Source organism: Salminus brasiliensis, chromosome 1 (assembly GCF_030463535.1).
Source record: "Salminus brasiliensis chromosome 1, fSalBra1.hap2, whole genome shotgun sequence".
In the NCBI taxonomy this organism is placed as follows: domain Eukaryota; kingdom Metazoa; phylum Chordata; class Actinopteri; order Characiformes; family Bryconidae; genus Salminus; species Salminus brasiliensis.
In genome coordinates this window covers 36,380,103-36,401,946 of record NC_132878.1, presented here as the reverse complement: position 1 = coordinate 36,401,946, position 21,844 = coordinate 36,380,103, and the positions used below count along the sequence as shown (strand labels likewise).

Here is a 21,844-nt window from a genome sequence, read left to right as displayed (position 1 = left end):
ATTTATTTAGCCCTGGCGCATTTACTTTTGATTAATAGTGTACATTAATCAGCAGAATGTAAATGTGCCAGCATTAGCCAACTGTAGTCCTGGAGGCTGGATGTAGCCCAGATAAATAAATAAGCAGGCATGTATTCGTTTAATGTACTAAAACTGTTACACTCATTCGATGCTACTGTTCTATTATGACCGACATGTGCAGCCGATTACCTTTGTTCCAACTGGCTGCCTCAAACACCGTTCAGCCTCAAACATGAATGTCCAGAGCTGAATGTTTATAGGTTGAATACACAGATTGGTGTTGGTGTTTGGGACATACAGAACATTTTAAACACCTGAACCACCTTGTATTTGGTTTGCAGCACACAGATCACACACAGTATACCCAAATATGTTTTGCAAACCTTTTTGACTCCGATGAAACTGTGACTGGCATTGTTTTATCCCAGCAAGGACCAAAGTGTGGCTAGAGATCCAGAGAGAGAGAGAGAGAATAGACCAAAGAAATGCAGACTGCGTGCTCAGTGTTAATTGGGGTCTCCTCTATTTTCTTGTGCTTACATTAATGCTCTGACTCTGAAGGCAAGAGTTTAATAAAAGAGCTGGAGGAAACACTCACTTCTCCACACCTGAGGAATGGTCGAAACGAAAGACGATTAATTGCTTATCGTGCAAAACTGAATTTGCCTCTTTTTTTTGAGAAATATGTACGGCATACATATTATCTAAACACTGTGTCATTTTCAGGACAAGCACTCCCTAGTCCATGCGGTGCATATATGGGAACTAGCCAGTCGGCCAGTTTCAAATGATTTTTTTTTTTTGCGACGTCACGGCGACAGAAGTATTTACATACTCTCGAAGTAAAGAGACAAATAAGGAGTTTGAGAGTCCATACAGTCCGTATATGGAAACGAAGCTGCAGAATCAGCCCATGTGAATTCATTCGTTTTTGATGTCACAAAGACCAGCACATTTACAAGTGCGTATCAGTCTGTTCGGCCCACAGCAGTTCAGCACCACCTACACTTAACACCACCTACACTGTCAAGTCATAAGGTGTTCATAAGGTTTCAGCCCAGACGGCATTTTGAATGAGTAACACCACATAGCAGCCAATCAGAACACGGCTCATTTGTCACTTATATCCTCCTTAAAAGCACAGTAACAAAACCAAGAGCATCCTTTTTTAATTCTAAAGAGAGGTTGGAACGTGGTCACAAAAAAAAAAAAAGAATTATGACACACATCATGAGTTGGCAGGCAATCAAAACAGAGCTCTTTTATACAGTCAGGTGAAAAAGAAAGTACACCCTTTTTTGTATCAGGAGATAATAAACATCTGGTCCTGAACAAAGTCTTAAAATGAGGTAAATACAACCTCAGACAGACAGCAACATACAACAGATTTCACCATGCCGATATGTATTTATTAAAAACTAGGCCAAAATGGAAAAGCCATGTGTGGAAAATACTAAGTACACCCTTACTGCTTCCATAGGAATTAAGAAGGTAAATAGCAGCCATGTGCTGCTAATCAAATGCGCTTGATCAGCTGATCATCAGTGAGTGTAAAAGCAGAGGTTTTGGCTGGAGTATGCCAAGGAGAGCATGCAATCAGCAATGATCGTGGAGGAGCAGTCGTTGCTGCCCATCAATCTGGAAAGGGTAATAAGACCATTTCCAAACAACATGAAGTCCATCCTTCTACAGTGAGAAAGATTACTCACAAGTGAAAAACATTCAAGACAGCTGCCAATCTTTTCAGGAGTGGACGTCCCAGCAAACTCCCAAGGTCAGACCGTGCAATGCTCAGAGAAACTGCAAAAACCCAAGAGCTACATCTCAGACCCTGCAGGTCTCAGTTAGCATGGTAAATGTTGATGAAAGAACAATTAGAAAAAGACTGAACAAGTACGTGTTGTTTGGAAGGTTCTCAGGACACAAAAAAAGAACATTGCAGCACAGCTTATGTCTGCAAAGTTGCTTCCGAACAAACCAAAAGACTTCTGGTACAATGTCCTCTGGACAGACAAGACCAAAGTGGAAGTGTTTTGCCATACTGCACAACACCACATCTGGTAAAAAACAAAAGCAGCATATCACTACAAACACCTCAGACCAACTGTCAATCACAATAGTGGAGAGGGACGATGATTTGGGCCTGTTTAGCAGCCACAGGTTCTGGGAACCATGCAGCCACTGAGTTGACCATGGACTCCTCTGTATACCAAAGTATTATAGAGTCAAACGCGAGGCCATCTATCCAACAGCTAAAGCTTGGTTGAAATTGGGTCATGCAACAGGACAGTGATCCCAAGTAGTGCAGCAAATCTACAGCAGAACGGCTGAAAGAGAAAAAGCATAAACGAAAGCCCATAAGCCTCAATGAAGTGAAGCAACACTATAAAGAAGAGTGGGTCAAAATTCCTCCAGAACCATTGCTACTAAAGGTGCTTCAACAAGCTGTTGATTCATGAGGTGTTCTTAATTTTTCACACATGGCTTTTCCTAGTTTTTATTCAATAAATAATGACACAGTGGAATCTGTTGTGTGTTGTTGTTCATCTGAGGTTGTATTCACATCATTTAAGGTCTAAAATGTCCTGATACGTAAAACCACAGAATTTAAAAAGGGTGGGCTTTCTTTTTCACATGACTTTACCCTGATTCATTCTTAAAAGCACAGTAACAAAAGCAGCCTGTTTGATCTGTTCGATCCTAAGGGATGAAAAAAAGCTGGAAAACAGTTGTGCAAAAATGAACAGGCAATAAGTGGACCTCAGAAAATCAATAAAATACAAGAAAAATATGAGAGATGAGCTTTTTTTAACCTTTTCAGAACACTGGAGCTCAGATACCTTTCTGGAATGCTTTGTCAGGAAAAGTGAAAACCCACCCAGTCCTCATGGCTCCAATGAAAACGACCATAATCCTGGAAGTCATTGTGACATTTTTTTATTAGAATTATTTTTTCATGTTTTTGTAATAGCAGCAGCTCTTTAGATTTCCGTTGGATTGAAATTTAGCCCACATTGCCAAGGTAGTTACAGGACATTGCTTAAAATGCACAGAAGCTTATAGTACAGCAGTAGCTCTCATGAAATGACCACTTTCCAGTAAAGGCCACGCTGTGGCCTCACTGTGCCGGAAGTGCGTTGCATTGTTAATCGGCTTGATCTGACTTTAATCAGACAAATCGAATTGTGCTCTACGCCACAACTGACCGCAGTTCATTTGCACACTTGTCACTTGTGTTCAAGGCCTGTTTGACCCGTCGGCTGTCCCACGTGTGCCTCACACACGTGTTTTGAAGAGTTAGAATGAACACTGCCAGGCCTGGTGGTGTTTTAGACCAGCTGTGTTGAGAAAAGCGACTTACAAGCTGAAAAATGAGCAACATTAAAAAACAAACAAATAAATAAATAAAAACAAACAGACAGACGCATTTCAAATCCATTTGAACAGACGGTTAAAAATAATGTGCAAAAATAATGTGTAAGAAAAATGTTTACAATGTTTACACACACCAGTGTATCACTCATCAGTCTCTCTCTCTCTCTCTCTCTCTCTCTCTCTCACACACACACACACAGATACAGCAGGCCTTAAATGGCTTTTTTTTCATTACAATCATTAGAATGAACTGGTACCACCCAGGCCACCTGCAATGGGCTAGATTTTCCCACCACATGTCTTAACATTACAATTGTAGGCTATTTCAGATCTCCTGAAGAGGGGATTCCCACCAGGGTTCTTGGATATAAGGGGACAAAATGAACATCGGACATCATCTGACAAATCTTTGATTAGACTTTATAGGCCACTCTTGAGCTTTTGTGCTCACAATCAGGCTCAGCCAAATCCGTACATGCTGGGATTTATCAGACAAATGGGGAAAAAACTGCATTGGAGGCATGACTGGCGAGTCTAAATGCCGAATCTGGTCAAGTTAACTTTCGCTTTTGTCCACAGATGGACGTTGCTTGGGTTTCCAACGGTTCTCCATAGTCTAATGTTGTCTTCACTGTATCTATTCTTCTCTTTCTGACCATTCCTTTGACCATCTCAAAAATGGTGCAAACTGGACATATAGGCCAAGCACATCCACCTCTTCAGGATTTGCTCAATATTCCCCACCCTGGTAAATATTTGAATTGAAAATGACCATTCCTCTCCATCTCCAAATTGGTTCCAGCTGGACACAGCCTTTGTGTAGGGCAACTCCATCCACGTCTTCTATCCACATGGTTTAACCAATCAATAGTTGTTTTCCACCACGATGAAACCATTCCTTATGAAGTTCCTGTCTCTAAAAATGATTTCAGGCACACAGGCCAATGGTATCCATCTTTTGCCAGCGGCCCGTCCGACGGCTTATTCGATCCGTGCCTGTCCGGTCAGCTCAAGACCGGAAGCAGTTGAAGCGGATGAGCTTGTGGAAGGCCTGCTTAAAGTCTTCATTGGACATGGTGTAGATGATGGGGTTGATGAGTGAGTTCAGGTAGCCCAGCCAGGTGAAGACGTCAAACAGCTCTGGGTAGAAGGTGCAGGTGGTGCATATGGGCACCAGCAGTGTGTAGATGAAGAAGGGCAGCCAGCACATAATATAGGCTCCCAGGATCACACCCAGGGTCTTAGTGGCCTTCCTCTCGCGGGCCGCGGAGATCCTCTTCTTTTCCAGGAGGGCGTCGGACACGGTCACCTTCACCTGGTGGTTGGCCACGGCGGAGGTGGTAACAGTGGCGTCAGACGTGGACGTCTCGTGCGTGCCGTAGTTGAGCGAGGTGGTGGAGGCCACAGACCCCGGCGAGCCACTGATGAGGCGCGCCGAGGTGAGCCGCTTGCCCACATGCTTGGGCGACTGCTTGAGGATACGTTTGCGTGCCTCTGCATATATGCGGCCATAGAGTGCGATGAGCAGCAGCGTGGGGATGTAGAAGGCGCCGAACGTGGAGTAGATGGTGTAGAACACGTGGTCCGTGTTGACGGTGCAGCTGGTCATCTCGTCCTCCGTGCGCACCTGCTGCCAGAAGAAGGGCGGCAGTGAGATGGACACAGCGATGACCCAAGCAGCAGCTATCATGGCAGCGGCACGCTGGGTGGTGCGGCGCTTGGAGTAGCCCACGGCATCCGTGATGGCCCAGTAGCGGTCCAGAGCGATCACGCACAGGTGCAGGATGGACGCCGTGCAGCACGTGACGTCCGACGAGAGCCACAGGTCGCAGAGCACGCGACCGAGCGTCCACACGCGCCGCACAGTGTACACGATACTCACGGGCATGACGAGCACCGACACCAGCAGGTCGGTGAAGGCCAGCGAGCCGATCAGCACGTTGGCCGGCGTGTGCAACTTGCGCGAGCGCGCGATGGTCGCCACCACGAACGCGTTGGAGAGCGCCGTGGCGCACGTGAGCAGCGACAGCAGCGTGGCCACGGTCGCCTGCACAAGCGCGGGCGCGGCGCCGCTCGCGTCGCCGTGCGCGTGCGTGTGGTTGGAGACGGTGTGGTTGGACGAGATGTTGAGGGGCTCCCCGTACGCTACCGCGGTCGCTTTGAGCTCCATGGTGCGCGCGGTTTTTTTGCGCAACTGGCGCGCGCGCGAGCAAGAGGTGTTTGTTCTTTCTTCCTTCCTTTCTTTCTCTCCTTTGTTTTGTTTTTTTAACAGCAGTGCTCGCTCTGCGCTCGGCGCCTCTTGCGTGTCATCTCGCCCTCGAGGGGCGCGGAACGTGGCCCGCGCTCTCGGCGCAACGCACGAGCATCAGCGGAAAACTCGGCAGAAGACGGAAAGTGTCAGCCTGGCTCTTCAGCGTCTCCTCCGCGCGTCGTCAGGAGTACTCCAGAGCGGACGCGCGCCGAGTCGAGATGTGAACCGGAGCGCGTTTGTATCCCATGGTCGCCCGCCCTTCTCGCCCTCCTTCTTTAGCGTTAGGCTGTGCGTAAAAGAGCCACCAGGGCGCCCTGCAGGAAAAAGCCGCCGGGGAAAGCCTTGCGCTCTCTTTCCATCCCGTCCGTTTTTAATCCCATCAGGCCTGTGAGAGGAGGCTGGGCGCCGACGGTGCCGCTCCCGCTGTTCCTCAACCTACTTCTGAACTTCATATGACGCTGCCGGAGCCTCGCGCTCGGCTTTATGCGCGCCGCGCGCTCAGGGGAGACGCGAACGCGCGCTGGGGGCGCTGTGGTCCCAGACTTGATCATCCACCGGGTCATAATGCCCTGGGGTTTGGTCAACAAGCCTCTACAAAATTAAGCCAAACAACCTCTGGCTCTGTCACATTGCCAGAAAACTCGTTCCAGTATACCAGTGCACGTGCAATGCCAGGTCCAGTGAAAAGCCTTATAGTAAAAATATGAAATGCATAATTCATAATACCCTTCGTTGAGATGTAAACATTGGTGAGTCATTGGTGGGGGTTTGGTGTGAAATTGTGGAGAAAATGACACTCAGATTTCTATACAGTGGTGGTGAATGGAACCAAGGAAAGGCAAAACAAATACAGGCATTTTATTATTTAGATATTTATTTATTATTTATATATTTACTAAAACCACTTCTGAGTTGTATATGTAATGTTAGAGATGGTAAAAAGAGGATCATAGGGGACTATTTTGTTTATATCTTAACCAATAGATTCTGTAGAAATCCTCTTTGATATTAAATAAGTTCATTCATGTGCCATATTCCATATAATATATTCATATTATGGCTCCCAGGATGACCACCATACACCTCCAACATACCAGCAAATGAAACCCATTACATTCATTACTATCATCATTCTATGGACTGCTTTATCCCACCTTGGCTTAAAACATACATTTTAAGATACATTCAAGGTGGAGAGGTACATGCAGAGTGTCCTGGGACCACTATTGTATCATTAAACATTAAACAGTAAGTTTTAAATAGTAAACAAAATTGCTGTATTTGTGTTGCAGACATCACAACCTGTGGTTCCATTCAGCACCACTGTAAAAAGGTAGGCATGTTTTATACAGGGAACTATTCCACACCAAAACCCACTCTGAAATAAGTTAGTTTACATCTCAACAGCTGAGCAATTTCATTCAGAAGGTTGGGAAATGGGCGGACATCCTCAATTCACTTCCTTAGACAGTGTTAGTCACGGTGTGCTGCAACCCACTGAGGTTCCTCAGCACCAAGGACAGCTCCTGCACAATCCCCTGGCACTACACCCGACTCCCGAAGTCGTCCGTCTTCCCAAAATCTAGTCCTCAGGGACCCCCAGGCAGCCCTGCATTTCCCTATGTCTGTCATCTAGCTCCTCACACACCTGAGCCAGGTAATCAGCACTCTACAGCCCTTAATTACCAACCTGCAGTGTGTACTCCAAGACCGCAGCGACTGATAAAGTGCAATGCAACCCATGTACACAAAAGCGTGAGCTGCTTTAAGGGAGCTTCTGCTTTTCATGATAAGAGCAAAAGACGACACTCAGAAGTCTGGAAAGTTTTCTTTCTGAGCCTTTGCCTGTAAATCATGGTCTTCAGTGTCTCACACACACCAACACACGTTCTATCTCTGTCTTACAAAGACACCATGCACACAACCTCTCTCTCTGTCACTTTCACTCTTTCTCACACACACATGCACGTACACTCCTAAAAATAAAGGTGCTTCAGATGTTCTGTTGATATGTGAGTAAACGTTTGGTTTAATAAACACCCAAGTTTATAGAAGAGATCTATAAGAGATCTGTATTTGATGTGAAGGTTCTTTAACATTTTAAAGCTTCTTCACATTCACACGCCTCTGTTACTCCAGTGCAGGAGTGCTTTTCTGATGTAACAGAATTACCGATTAGGGCTCTCCTTCAGCTGTCCAATTACGTTGTGTTAGCTGCAGTTTGAAAACATGAGGTGGGCTGGATTCATGTGACTCATAGAAGCTAGCATTCACCCTCCCAGCACTAGAAGATAAGTCATCATTTTTAGACAATAAGGCCAAATGATGAAAAAAATACTTTACTTCTAGATAATAAGTCATTAATTTTAGATGATATGGCCAAATTATGAAAAAATACAGTATTGCTAGATAATATGTCATTGTATTTAGATAATCAGGCCAAATAATGAGAAAATACATTACTTCTAGATAATAAGTCATTATATTATATTTTATGGCCAAATAATGAGAAAATACATTTCTAATAAGTCATAATATAATATAATAGAATAGAATAGAATAGAATAAGTAATATAATAAGTCATTATATAATATTATATTGTATTACATCATTATATTATATTATATGGCCAAATTATAAAAATACTTTACTTCTAGATAATAAGTCATTATATTATATAATATGGCCAAATTATGAATAAATACAGTATTGCTAGATAATATGTCATTGTATTTAGATAATCAGGCCAAATAATGAGAAAATACATTACTTCTAGATAATAAGTCATTATATTATATTTTATGGCCAAATAATGAGAAAATACATTTCTAATAAGTCATAATATAATATAATAGAATAGAATAGAATAAGTAATATAATAAGTCATTATATAATATTATATTGTATGACATCATTATATTATATTATATAATATGGCCAAATACTTTACTTCTAGATAATAAGTCATTACATTATATAATATGGCCAAATGATGAAAATACATTAATTCTAGATAATAAGTCATTATATTTAAATAATAAGGCCAAATTATGAAATAAATACTTCACTTCTAGATAAGTCATTATATTTAGATCATACAAATAGAAAATACATTATTTCTAGATAATAAGTCCAAATTATAAGGAAATACATTACTTCTTAATTACTTCATAGTGCAAAATGATGAGAGAATATGCCATTATTTTAGATAAAAAGACATAGATGAATTAATTATGAGAAACATGAAGATAAGTCAGAATGATGATATAGAGAAGAAGTCATCACTGTTGGTTAATAAAAGGGCAGAGTGACAATATGTCATTGTTTTGAGATGAATCTTGAGAAAAGTCTTTATTTTAAATGATCTGTGATTATTTTGTTTGGTTTAAATAGTCATTTCGAGATACATGAAAATGAAGAGGAGATCATCGTGTTCTCTGCGCTTCACCTGCAGCTTCACCTGCAGCTTCACCTGCAGCAGCGCTGAAAGCACAGACTGGTCTATGGCTGAACCCCGCTGAGATGGTGTGACTGATTGGAAAAGGTCCTCAGCTGTGAGACCACGTGGAGTTGAGGAGCTGGTTAACCCGCCCCCCACACGCCCCCACGCCCCCGGCTGAGGGAGACCCCTCTGATCGCCTCTCAGACTCTCAGGAGACTGTAGTGCTGCTTTAACCTCTCTAATGAACCAAAAGCGTGACTTTTGTGTTCGTCCAGAATGAAAGACAACAGCCTATCGGAGCCACATCGCAAAATGCCATGTTATCCATATGAAGGTATCTAACTTTAGCTAAGTAGCTAGCTAACGTCTTCAGCTATTTTATGCTAGCTACGTTCTAGATAACATCAGCTCGACGGCTAAGCTAGCTGGCTAACTGAGGAACCCTACATGTAGTCTGGTGTGTCTGCTGTTGGTTTGTCCTAGAAGCGCGTGGCTGGTGTTAGTCATGGACCTTATTTTACAGAGGATCGAGAAATTTGGCACGAAGTCAGTCTGAGACGGAGACCCGTTCCACCTTAAATGGTGCAGCGGCCACCTGTATGCTGTGCCGACGCGCCACTCCAGCGCAGTCAGCGGAAGGCAGCCGCTGCGCCATTTAAGGTGGAATGGGAAATTAGCTTCAGTAGCCAACGTCTACTTCATCTACAGTACCTTATAGTCATTCTGGCCACCAGAGAGAGAGAGAGAGAGAGAGAGAGAGAGAGAGAGAGAGAGAGAGAGTGAGTGAGTGAGTGAGTGAAAGAGAGAGAGAGAGTGAGAGAGAGTGAGTGAGTGAAAGAGAGAGAGAGAGAGTGAAAGAGAGAGAGAGAGAGAGTGAGTGAAAGAGAGAGAGAGAGAGAGAGAGAGAGAGTGAGTGAAAGAGAGAGAGAGAGTGAGAGAGAGTGAGTGAGTGAAAGAGAGAGAGAGAGAGTGAAAGAGAGAGAGAGAGAGAGTGAGTGAGAGATAGTGAGTGAGTGAGTGAGTGAAAGAGAGAGAGAGAGAGATAGTGAGTGAGTGAGTGAAAGAGAGAGTGAGTGAGTGAAAGAGAGAGAGAGTGAGTGAGAGAGAGAGAGAGTGAGTGAGTAAGAGAGAGAGAGTGAGAGAGATAGTGAGTGAGTGAGTGAAAGAGAGAGAGATAGAGAGTGAGTGAGTGAGTGAAAGAGAGTGAGAGAGAGAGTGAGTGAAAGAGAGAGAGAGAGTGAGTGAGTGAAAGAGAGAGAGAGAGTGAGTGAGTGAAAGAGAGAGAGAGTGAGTGAGTGAAAGAGAGAGAGAGTGAGTGAAAGAGAGAGTGAGTGAGTGAAAGAGAGAGAGTGAGAGAGATAGTGAGTGAGTGAGTGAAAGAGAGAGAGAGATAGAGAGTGAGTGAAAGAGAGAGAGAGAGATAGAGAGTGAGTGAGTGAGTGAGTGAGTGAGTGAAAGAGAGAGAGAGAGAGATGTATGGGTCCTCTTTACTAGAGGGGATGGTTCCTGTGGTTATCCAGAGAGATAGAGAGGGGTAGGGGGTGAAGCAGCAGACGCAGCAGTTTTTACTCACATGCCTTTTTTTTTAGCAATTGATCAGATATTTTTTCTGTTTCTAAAACACAACAGTGAAATATCAGCATTTATCAAGATTTAAGCATGAAAACATTAATATAATATGCAGCATTTAAAAAAAACAATTATTAAAATTAGCTGGTGCTTAGCTAGCTCTGCTAACAGATTGATTATGAGCAGGCAAACTGAAGCTACCCTCAGCTAAGCCAAATAAGTAGCCAGTGTGTTTTTATTTATTGCAGTAGTACAACAACAGTGCCTTGAATCTTATGTACCATCATGCATCAGTTGTTAAATGGTGTACAACTACTCCTTATGTCTTCCTCTGCACCTTTTCTGCTTCAGGAAAAGCAACGAGCTACATCAGGACCGCCAAGCTTGCCGTGGCAGTGGCTATTATAAAAAGCAAGCCCTCAGGGGTGAGTGGGAGACAGCATGCAGAAATCCTGGCCGCCAGACTCAAGAAGCAGGACGAAACTTGGAAAGCAAAAGCTCAAGACCTCAGGGAAGAAGTGTTACAACTTCGACAAGAACTGCTGCTCACGAAGCTGCTGTCAAACTCGAGAAAAGCTGCGGAGGGTGGGCGCGCGGAGCGTGAGTGTCAGGCCTTCACATTTAGTTCCTAATTATCTGTGGGGGCTTTTACACTCTGTTCTTCTAGATCAGTACCTGGAGCATATTCTGTCTGTCGCTCACCTCTCACTTTCAAGCTATAACATTTGAATTTAGACCACAAGAGTCCCAAAAAGAGGAGAATACCAGGTGAAGTAATCCTGTGTGCAGTAAAATGCCTTCCGACCCAGGTGGACAGCTGTAGCAGCGGCATTACTACAGTCTTACAGGGCAAGGAAAAATAATTAACACAACAATACAATTTGTATTGGTCATGGCTAATAATTAAAGGTGGTGCTCGAATGCTGGCTAACAGTTAATGGCAAATAGTTGAAGGTGGTGCTGGAATGTAAGGCCAGTAATTAATGGCTAATAATTAAAGGTGGTGCTGGAATGTAAGGCCAGTAATTAATAGCTAATAATTAAAGGTGGTGCTCGAATGTAAGGCCAGTAATTAATGGCTAATAATTAAAGGTGGTGCTGGAATGTAAGGCCAGTAATTAATGGCTAATAATTAAAGGTGGTGCTGGAATGTAAGGCCAGTAATTAATGGCTAATAGTTAAAGGTGGTGCTGGAATGTAAGGCCAGTAATTAATGGCTAATAATTAAAGGTGGTGCTGGAATGTAAGGCCAGTAATGAATGGCTAATAGTTAAAGGTGGTGCTGGAATGTAAGGCCAGTAATGAATGGCTAATAGTTAAAGGTGGTGCTGGAATGTAAGGCCAGTAATTAATGGCTAATAGTTGAAGGTGGTGCTCGAATGTAAGGCCAGTAATTAATGGCTAATAGTTAAAGGTGGTGCAGGAATGTAAGGCCAGTAATTAATGGCTAATAATTAAAGGTGGTGCTCAAATGCTGGCTAACAGTTAATGGCAAATAGTTGAAGGTGGTGCTGGAATGTAAGGCCAGTAATTAATGGCTAATAGTTAAAGGTGGTGCTCAAATGTAATGCTAGTAATTAATGGCTAATAGTTGAAGGTGGTGCTCGAATGTAAGGCCAGTAATTAATGGCTAATAGTTGAAGGTGGTGCTGGAATGTAAGGCCAGTAATGAATGGCTAATAGTTAAAGGTGGTGCTCAAATGTAATGCTAGTAATTAATGGCTAATAGTTGAAGGTGGTGCTGGAATGTAAGGCCAGTAATGAATGGCTAATAGTTAAAGGTGGTGCTCAAATGTAATGGTAGTAATTAATGTCTAATAGTTGAAGGTGGTGCTGGAATGTAAGGCCAGTAATGAATGGCTAATAGTTAAAGGTGGTGCTGGAATGTAAGGCCAGTAATTAATGGCTAATAGTTGAAGGTGGTGCTGGAATGTAAGGCCAGTAATGAATGGCTAATAGTTAAAGGTGGTGCTCAAATGTAATGCTAGTAATTAATGGCTAATAGTTGAAGGTGGTGCTCGAATGTAAGGCCAGTAATTAATGGCTAATAGTTAAAGGTGGTGCTGGAATGTAGACCAGTAGTTAATAGTTAATGAGTCATGGGAGTCAAATAAAAAAGGGAGTGGAAAAATAAAGACGTTAGGGACTCATGATCATAACTGAGCTGTAGCTTTAAGCAGCATTATGCGTGAATTGGTATTTCCTACTCAAGGGCTCCCCCTACAGTCAGATGCACTTTGAGCCATCCTAAAGTTATGCACATGCATTTCTGGACAAGCTGAGAGATACATCTAACAATTATATTTTCCATTGTGTTGGTGACTTGCCTGGGATACCAAATATTGGTCTGTGCACTCATTACGGAATTGTGCACGGAACTGATAGACTACATTACATTATCATTTAGTGCATGTAGGTATTTTCCAAGGAAAAGAAAAACAGACGAGGTAGGTAAACAATACAGAGATGAAGTTTAATTAGGCTGGGTGTTACGGCTCATCTCTCTCCTTGCTGTTCTTAGAACCAAGCTGGGTTAGCTTAGCTCTAATTCCGTCTCTCTGGGCACATTGCCGAGGTGACTGAACCTGTTCTATTCGCAGGTGACGATGTGGTGAGGCTTCTGTCCCAGGACCCCACAGATGCCCAGCTTTCGGGAAGCGACTCTGGCTGTGGCACTAGCAACAATACACAGACTCTACTTCCTACACCTGACATTCTAGATGCGCCCATCCCATGCCGCACGTCCATCGACCCTTCGCCTTCCATCCGTCCCGGTCATGTCACCTTCCCTTGTCAGACAGGCCCTCTGGAGCATGTTCTGTCCAAGCGCATGCAGTTCCTGCAGCACCTGAGCGGGCTGCGTAAGTCGTCAGGCCCTGCTCTGGCAGTGGATGGAGAAGGCGCTGTGGTGTGGGACTCAGTACTCTATCTGCTTAGCTCCGTGATAGAGGCCTTCAAAGAGGCCAGTGGCGACAGAGTTCTCACAGAGCCGCCTCTACTCCTGCAGGCCTCCCAGGTGGCAGCACGGGCCCTGGAGCAAGGAGCTGTCCACCAGAGACCTTCTGCGCTGTGCTTGGGACAGATGGAGGACTCCTTGAAGGAGCTGCTTGATCTACTGCTGAGGAACAGTGGACTCAATAAGGTAGGAGAGGCCCAGAAAAAAAACCCCACCAGGTTAAATGCTCTTGATTAATCTGTTGCACTGAATCACTGTCTCGCTCCGTTGGCAAGCGTTTTCTCTTCAAATGCAGACAGCTAATTTAGCTTTAAAGATTCTTTAGTGACTGATGATCACTTGTGAGGGATTGAAGTAGGTATTCGTAAGAGTTTTAGGATGACTGTTTAAGACACTGTAACACTAGAAGTATATAAAATTAATAATACCCCAGCCTTAGAATTAGGAGATGCATTAATTACGGTAGTTTGCAAAGTACACACTTCTAATGTGTGGTTTGGGATGGAGGCACATGAGATTCCTGAAAAACCATCAGATGGTCACAGCTGTGTGCAGCTGACTGAAAATAAACATACTGTGGTTTAGTTTTTGCTTTGTATTTATGGGGAAATAAATAGTCAATGGTGATGTTACTGTGCAGTTAAAGTAAAGACAGGTCTGAGGGCCATGATTTTTGTATTATTTCAGCAGAAAAACATTTTCTCGTCAATAAGCAGTGTCAAAAACGAGATGTTTGTAAGCCTTTATGGGACTGCAAGGGTAGGAGTGGGCTAAAATGTTTAGACAATAATGTGATAAAATCTTGACATTAGTCAAAATCTCACACAAATAAGCCATTCATTTCAGCTGTTCTGTAATTATGTTAATACTGCAGGCAGAAACCGAAAGAGAAGAGAACCAAACAATTTTCAGCTCCGCATCTATCATAAAAGGGCTTCCAGATGACTCTGCTCTGCCTTGTGTTGAGACTCTGTGCTTTAATGTTCCAGATTAAACGTGGCCTGAAGGTGATCCCACACTTTCAGCCAACATGTGAGCAACTGATTGAAGGGGAAAGCAAGCAACCCTGGATGAAGCAGCCAACTCAACTCTGTGCTCTCAGACACGAGACTAAACAGGTGTGATTTGAGCTTCATAGCTCAATCATAGCTTCACATTGCTGTCCATGGACCATTGGTTCTTTGGATGGGTTGCTGTCGAGTCCAACTGCCTTGAACTTGAGCAGATTATTGTTTGGTTCATTCCTGGATTCCCAGATACTAATAAACACAGCCTGGTTGCACAAAGTTTTCCCACTCAGTCCAACTAAAGGTGGTGTGTTTTTTGATGAAATGTGACATCAATGCATCCCCTCTATTGCCCACTAGGGGGCCGTCAAAAGAGGTTAAGCACAGCATGTGCGAATGATCCAAATCTTAATCTTTACCAGGTGATAAATTACTCATACAAAGATTGGAATGGAATGAACCGATACTCAACACCAAAGCAAGAAGAAAACATGGTATATCGATACATCCCTTGTGGAAATACCCCAAACTTTGGAGGGCATTCATGTACAGTACCTGAGCACCCAGGCACAGTGCAGTATATATGTAGGAAACTCTGCTTATATCCAAGGACCTGTCACTTTAAGTTTAGCCTGGCTTGTCTCAGAGTGTCTGTCGTCATCACCGTCCTCACACATTCTCATTCCATGTCAGTGCTGATGACCATAATGATCGCATTGACCTGAAAGCGAGATGACCTTCAACATAATATAACACTGTAAATCACATCGCTGGCACACTCGGCCGTGCTTCAAGGGCTAGACTGGGTGTGTGGAACTTTCTGGATTCAATGCATTTAAAGCTCCTGTGATCATAAGATACTAGAAGCAGCTGCATCCAATGATGCAAGGTGATTTTCCAGCCCAGTAGCCTTCCATACCATTCCATATATGCTACTGTAGATTAAACTGACACTCACCATGACTAGAAACATGTGCAGCAATCTTGTGTTTCTGAGAAACTTCCAAGTGTGCGCTCAATCCAAGCATGGTCTGTCTCTTAGTCTGTATTCACATTTCACAGTCTGGGCACTGACCGTATAAAGCCAAAGTGAGTAGCTCATAAAAGCCATGTCTTTCGCTTCAACAGGCTGACTTATGCTTTGGGTCTCCTTGTGCTGTATTTTCCCTTTACTTGTTTCTTCTGACATGGCAAACCAGCACACAAGACTTCTACAGAAACAAAGGCTAGAAAACCTAAAAGTCAAACCTTTGGGCATGTCTAGTGACCTTATAAGGAGAGAGCTGGATACTGGCTACATTTCTGACAAGATGCAGAGCCAGTTGTCGGCTTTCCAAGGCTACTAGCCTTGCATAATCCCTTTGTTTGTTTTTCTTTCTTTCTTTCCTTCAAACACAAATCCGTGAAAATCCACCAATAAAAACAAATCAACTGCTTTTAGCTCTGCTTAGACACGGAATGAACTGCGTCAACTGCATAAATGAGTAAATCGTTTAAACGCGGTATTCAAAACACGAACACGGTTATAGCTCAGTGCTATTCATCAACACCAATAACATACAAACCTGCATTTGGAGGAGGATCAATGTAACCCTATGATAAAAATCTTTAGTCTGGATGAATATATTGTGAAGAAAGGACTTCCTGTATTCCTGACTGGGTTTTGGTACTGAAACTTGTTAATGTAAATACTATACATGTACAACAAGCATGTTTCCCTAATTCTGGTCACATGTTGTTCATTTTGGCAACAAGCTTCATTGACTTGGTGGCCTGTGTGAGCAGTTTCCTCTGACCCCTGTCTATACGCTACTGAAAGTGTTACCATTTGAGTCTGTTCCTACACATAACCTGAGATATTATCAGGTTCCTTTTCCTGGTAAAGATTACGATTTGGGTCATGCGCACATGCTGCACTTAAGCTCTTTGTCCCGCCCCCCTAGTGGGAAGTAGAGGGGATGCATTGATGTCACATTTCATCAGAAACACACCCCTGTTTAGTTGGACTGAGTGGAAAAAAACTAATGTATTACAGTTTGGGAATCCAGGATTGAAACAAACAATAGTCTGCTCAAATTAAAGGCAGTTAGACTCGACAGCAAACCATCCAAATTACCAAAGAACCAATGGTCCATGAACAGCGATGTGTAGTTATGAACGTCCAGCTAACTGAAGCTTAAATCACACCTGTTTAGAGGATACAGTCTCGTATATGAGAGCACAGAGTTGAGAGAATGGTCTTAAAAGTGTTTACCAAAGTACATTTAGTAGGCTGCTTCATTCGGGTTTGCTTGCTTTCCTTTTTAATCAAACTTAGCATGTCCAAACAGGGGGGTCCACATTTGATTCAGTGCCTGGATTCCAGTTGTGTGTTCTGTGAATTGCAGCAATGCAAGCTTTCGATCAAAGACCTTTTTCAAGGTACAGGTAAACAACAAATGAATACAGCAGTGCTAAAAAAAAAAGACCTTCGCTTAATACAGGGCCATTACGCTGGTCAGCTGAGCTTGTAGTGAGACATCATAGGAATTGTTGTCCCTGATTTAAGACACTTCCAATTAAAGACAAAGTGCCCACAGAGGCCTTTAAAGAATGTAATTTACTTCTATAAACCAAAATAAGGCAAAAAGACAGATATAACAGTAGATATAAATTCTGTGTTCAGGAGTCATAAAACACAAACCATATCTAATCTAATCTATTAAAGTGTATTAGAACACTCATATCAAAATCCTTATAGAAACTCAATGGTTGTGATGTACCCATAAATGTCTCTCTGGTGTAGCTTTCTGTCAGAATTACCCCCTCTCTAGAGAACAATCTGCTCTATGCTATGGAACCTAAGAGACAAAATGGTTAAAAAAGGTTATTAAAATGTCGAGCTGTAGGATAATTCATATCTTTGCATCTTATTGAACCTTAATGTTTAGTCATTTTTGCTTAAAGGTACAAACATAATGTTTCTATCATGAACATTTCAGCAAATACACAATCATTTTTATATTAAATGTGATAATGCACCGTATCGTAAAAACTGACTTTAACCTGAGCCATGCATCAAGGCTCTAGGGTGAGCACAACTCGCTAGAAGAAAAGTGTTATGGCCTGTCTCTTTCTTATCAAATGTGGAAGCGAGACTGACCAAAAGCTTGCAAAAAAAAAATTGCACAGATTTGAGTTATCTTTGCTCATTTAGCTCCAGCACCTCAGTTACGTCTTGATCCCAGAGGACCAATGTTCTTTTTTTATTTTCAAACTGCACATATATATATATATATATATATATATATATATATATATATATATATATATATATATATATATATATATTTATATATATTAAAATTACTTCTTTTTACTGACAGAAATTTTAAATCATGTTCATTACACATCAGGTTAGTGCACCAACAAGTAAATACCACAACATAGTAATACACCAACCAGTAATACAACAACCCAGGACCCAGTCAGATGTTTACACATGTTCATCAGGGACATAAATGTCATGATAATATTGGGCTTTCAGTAATTCCTTTGCGTTGTTCTTTTTCTGGGGCAGAACAAGTTTACAGCAGACATCTTTAACAGAAAAAAAACAACAAATTAGTGCAGAAATGAGATTTTTGGCTGAGAGAAAATGGTTTTGGTCAGATAAGACAAAGAATACTGAAAACCCCCAAGAATACTGTACAAACTCTTAAACATGGTGGGGGTAGCAGCATGCTCTGGGGCTGTTTAGTCGCTTGTGAAACTAGTGCATTCTTCATCATGACCAGCAGCACAGACTTAAACTTGGACACAAATGGATGTTCTAACATGACAGTGACCCCAAACACACATTAAATGTTGTTGCGGAATGGATAAATCAGAAGGCTAACATTAGGCTTTTGGAATGGCCTTCCCAAAAGCTGTCCTGAGCTCAATCCTAGTGCATGCAAGGATGCCAACAGATGTCCTAGGAGTGTTCAAATAACCAACCAGAATTAAGTCAGAAGCTTGTTGATTGCTACCAAAAGAATGTGGTCATGGTGCAACTTAGCAGCGCATCTGCTGACTGCTCTTACCAAAGCTGTAGATAACACAACAATAGAGGTGACTCAATAAAAAGTGTATTGTCCATTGATAAAAGCTTGTAGAGGGTCAAGATGATTGTAGAGTGTTGTGATTACCCTGCTATTGGATTGCCCTCTGTTAATTTAATTCGGTCCAGCCTTATTGCTGCCTGATTCGGATTCTGTAGAAGTCCAACTGAGTACCTGAGTTAGGAGACTTATTCTATCTGTGCTTCTGTGCCCCATACATCTCTACGTTTGAATTGTTGAATTGCTGATAACCATATGTTTCCACTTTAGGAATGCAGTCGTTTTGCTTTCAGGAGCATCAGTAGAAAGTTGTCATAATTTCCCTATGGGGGATGAGTTGTCTGTTCCTTTGAGAGGATTAATAGATAGATTTGCAATGCATTGTCGTTTACCATTTAAGCTAAATTAGAAAGCAGATTGTATTTGCAAGTCTTAGGAGGATAGCGCAGACGTGTTGTGCTGATAGATTGAGATTGGATTGTGTGTCTTTTGGTGTCGATCCTGATTTAGCATTTAATGACTGTGCAGTGTGAATGGATGAATGAACGTCTGTTTTGAATGGCGGATAATAAAAGTAATAAGCTCTCTATAATTGCAGTTTTCTCCAAGGCAGTTTGACGATACTCTTTGTTGAGTTTCTCTGGTCTAATGTCCTTGATTTGTTGATTGCCATCTGCTGCAGTTGTGGCAGACTTTGATAGTGACTGAAAAGACAGACTTTCTTCTTTTGTATTAAAAGTACCCTGTTGTCCTTCTTGAAATCCCTGTCCCATGACAATCATGGCAGTCTCCAAAGCATGAAGGCCATGTATTTGTGTGTCCACATGGGTTTCCAAAATCAGGTCATGACGGACAACAGCTCTGCAATGTAGCAAACTTGCTTCAGCTCAGCAAATCATTGAGCTTCAGGTTTGCCTTGCGCAAGACGACTGGCACATGACCCAGCCCTGATGCGTCCCTAATCAATATTAATAGCATTAGATTGTTTTTATGTAAAAGCATTTTTTTCTCTCTCTCTCTCTCTCTCTCTCTCTCTCTCTCTCGTTCTCTTCCTTGCCCACCTTCGTATAGCTGTGATGGTCATCGTTCCTTAAAACACAGGTTCAAACATGTCAGTATCAGCGGTCCATATAAAAGAAGCATGGTGCTACCTTTGTTGTTGGATGTGATTAGAGATGCACCAATGCCACTTTTTCCTTTCTGATACTGATACCAGATTTTCATGTATCTGCCATCTACCAACTTTGGCTTAAATACTCGATACAGGGCTATAAATACTGATATTTATAGTGTTCCACTTTTTATAGATTGTATTATTTTATATCTTATCCCAAATAAGATTTAATAAGCTTGAAAGAACAGCTTTTACTGGTTGAGTAACTGCACATTTCTTAAAGTTTTAGAGCTGGGAAAAAATAAAAATTGCTGAAACGTGAAGATATGAAATCAAAATCTTGCTAAGCTTCACCAAACAGCTTTTTAACTGGTGTTTAAAATTCACATTTCAGAGCAGTGAATAAATACCAAGTGCTTATGCAGCACTTTCACATTGGAGTACACGTCTCTGTGTAAAAAGCTACTAAACTTAAACGCATGGCCTTTAAATTAGCTACTTACACTCAGCTTCTGTATTCAGCTTCGTATTAAAAAAACACCACATGGAAATAAAAAGTGCTAAAAATTCCATTACATGACTGTTTAATGGTAATAACTATTTATGAGTGGCTTTTACTGGTTGTTTAAACGCTTGGTTTTATAACAATGTATCCAAATTAAAATGTACTATGTAAAAAGTAAATAACTAAAAAAGTAGGTTATCAGTAAGCTTAATGGTATGACATAACTACATTTTGTAAGAAGGAACACACCCTAGACTCCTCCTCCTCAGCCCTGTATATACCCTCTATTTCCCACTTAACCTTCGTGATGAACAAGCCCACACCTGCCTAAACCAAGTCTTTTTCTCCAAGCTCACGTCAACAGGGGTTGTGGGGGTACTTGGCTTCCCGTGCTCCTACTTTGAAGCCACCCCGAGCTCCCTCTCAGTACTCTTCTGAGCCTCCCCGTAACAGCTTTCCAGGGCACGGCACATACTAGCAAATTCGAAAGGGAAGTATGTGGCATGCAGTATAAAACTGAAGTAAAAATCGATGAATTTACAGCTGTGTGGGATCATTAACATTATATCAAGGGAGCACTGATCTGGGATTTTTAGGCCAGTGCTGACTTTATTTTTGCATATGTATCAGCATCAGCAAATCTGATGAAATGTGGATAAAATTAATGAAATGCAGACATCAAAGATACAGAACTAAAGTTTTTTTGGTTTGTGATTAAAACAAATTAAGTTATCCAGCTTACTGAGAAATCCTGCTTTGTAAAAGAACCCCCCTGATTGCACTTGTCCATCCACGCACGCCCTAACCCAGTCCTCCAGGGCCTAGTTTTAAGCCTGGCCGTTCCCATCAGCCATCAGCCAAGTGTCCTGAGACGGGGAAGGTGTCAACATATCCATCAAAGAGGAGACAGGTCTACCTCTCCAGTGCCTGTGAATGACACTGGAGGTGTAATGTCGGCTCCAGATTTACGTTGGGGTACAGCGTGCACTGGAGCGGGTAGATAATGATTACACTTCACAGATTTATTCGGGTGTGACGCATTACGCCGACTACATGGAGTTTCCACCAAAAACTAATCTCACAAAAAATATTCCCAAACTCTTGCTGCTGCTGCTGCTGCTGCTGCTGTGCAGCGAGGAGGCGCAGGTGTGGTCTTGATGCCCTCGGGGCAGGGGATGTAGCAGGAAATAACGCGCCTCGTAAAATACAGTCCCTTGTCAGGGAGGGAGTCAGTTGATTGGATCGACACGCGTGTACAAAAACACTGTAACTCTTTTTAACGCGACAGCAAGCGCAGTGTCCTCTAAGACCACGTGCATTTATCAACGGTGCTGTAAGGTTGGCTTGCCGGCTCTGATCACGGGAGCGAACCCCGGGACCCTTTGTAACGCACGTATATCACAGCCCTGTTAGAGTCGAGACTGCCACTGTGACGAAGCACACCGAGCCCTTTAAAGCGAGACGTGCTCGTGTTGTAATCAGCAAACAGTTGATTTCTCTCTCTTTAGCCTTTCCAGCCCT

The 21,844-nt window shown here is 42.5% G+C and overlaps 2 protein-coding genes across 2 annotated transcripts in view; one reads left to right on the top strand and one right to left on the bottom strand.

The window, feature by feature from the left end:
* Positions 1-2,941: 2,941 nt before the first annotated feature.
* LOC140575382 (5-hydroxytryptamine receptor 1B-like) lies at positions 2,942-6,129 on the bottom strand. The gene has a single exon (XM_072695685.1). It carries the CDS (start codon positions 5,564-5,566, stop codon positions 4,406-4,408), a length of 1,161 nt encoding a protein of 386 aa, XP_072551786.1. The 5' UTR covers positions 5,567-6,129; the 3' UTR covers positions 2,942-4,405.
* A 3,237-nt stretch (positions 6,130-9,366) lies between these two features.
* mei4 (meiosis-specific, MEI4 homolog (S. cerevisiae)) overlaps positions 9,367-21,844 on the top strand; it is a 69,048-nt gene continuing 56,570 nt past the window's right edge. The window contains exons 1-3 of the mRNA XM_072656593.1: positions 9,367-9,424; positions 11,011-11,259; positions 13,260-13,801. Coding sequence (XP_072512694.1) covers positions 9,367-9,424; positions 11,011-11,259; positions 13,260-13,801 — 849 coding nt within the window. The remainder of the gene's footprint in view (positions 9,425-11,010; positions 11,260-13,259; positions 13,802-21,844) is intronic.

Coding starts and splice junctions, on each gene's coding strand:
- LOC140575382 (XM_072695685.1), bottom strand. CDS start 5,566: ATGGAGCTCAAAGCGACCGCGGTAGCGTACGGGGAGCCCCTCAACATC.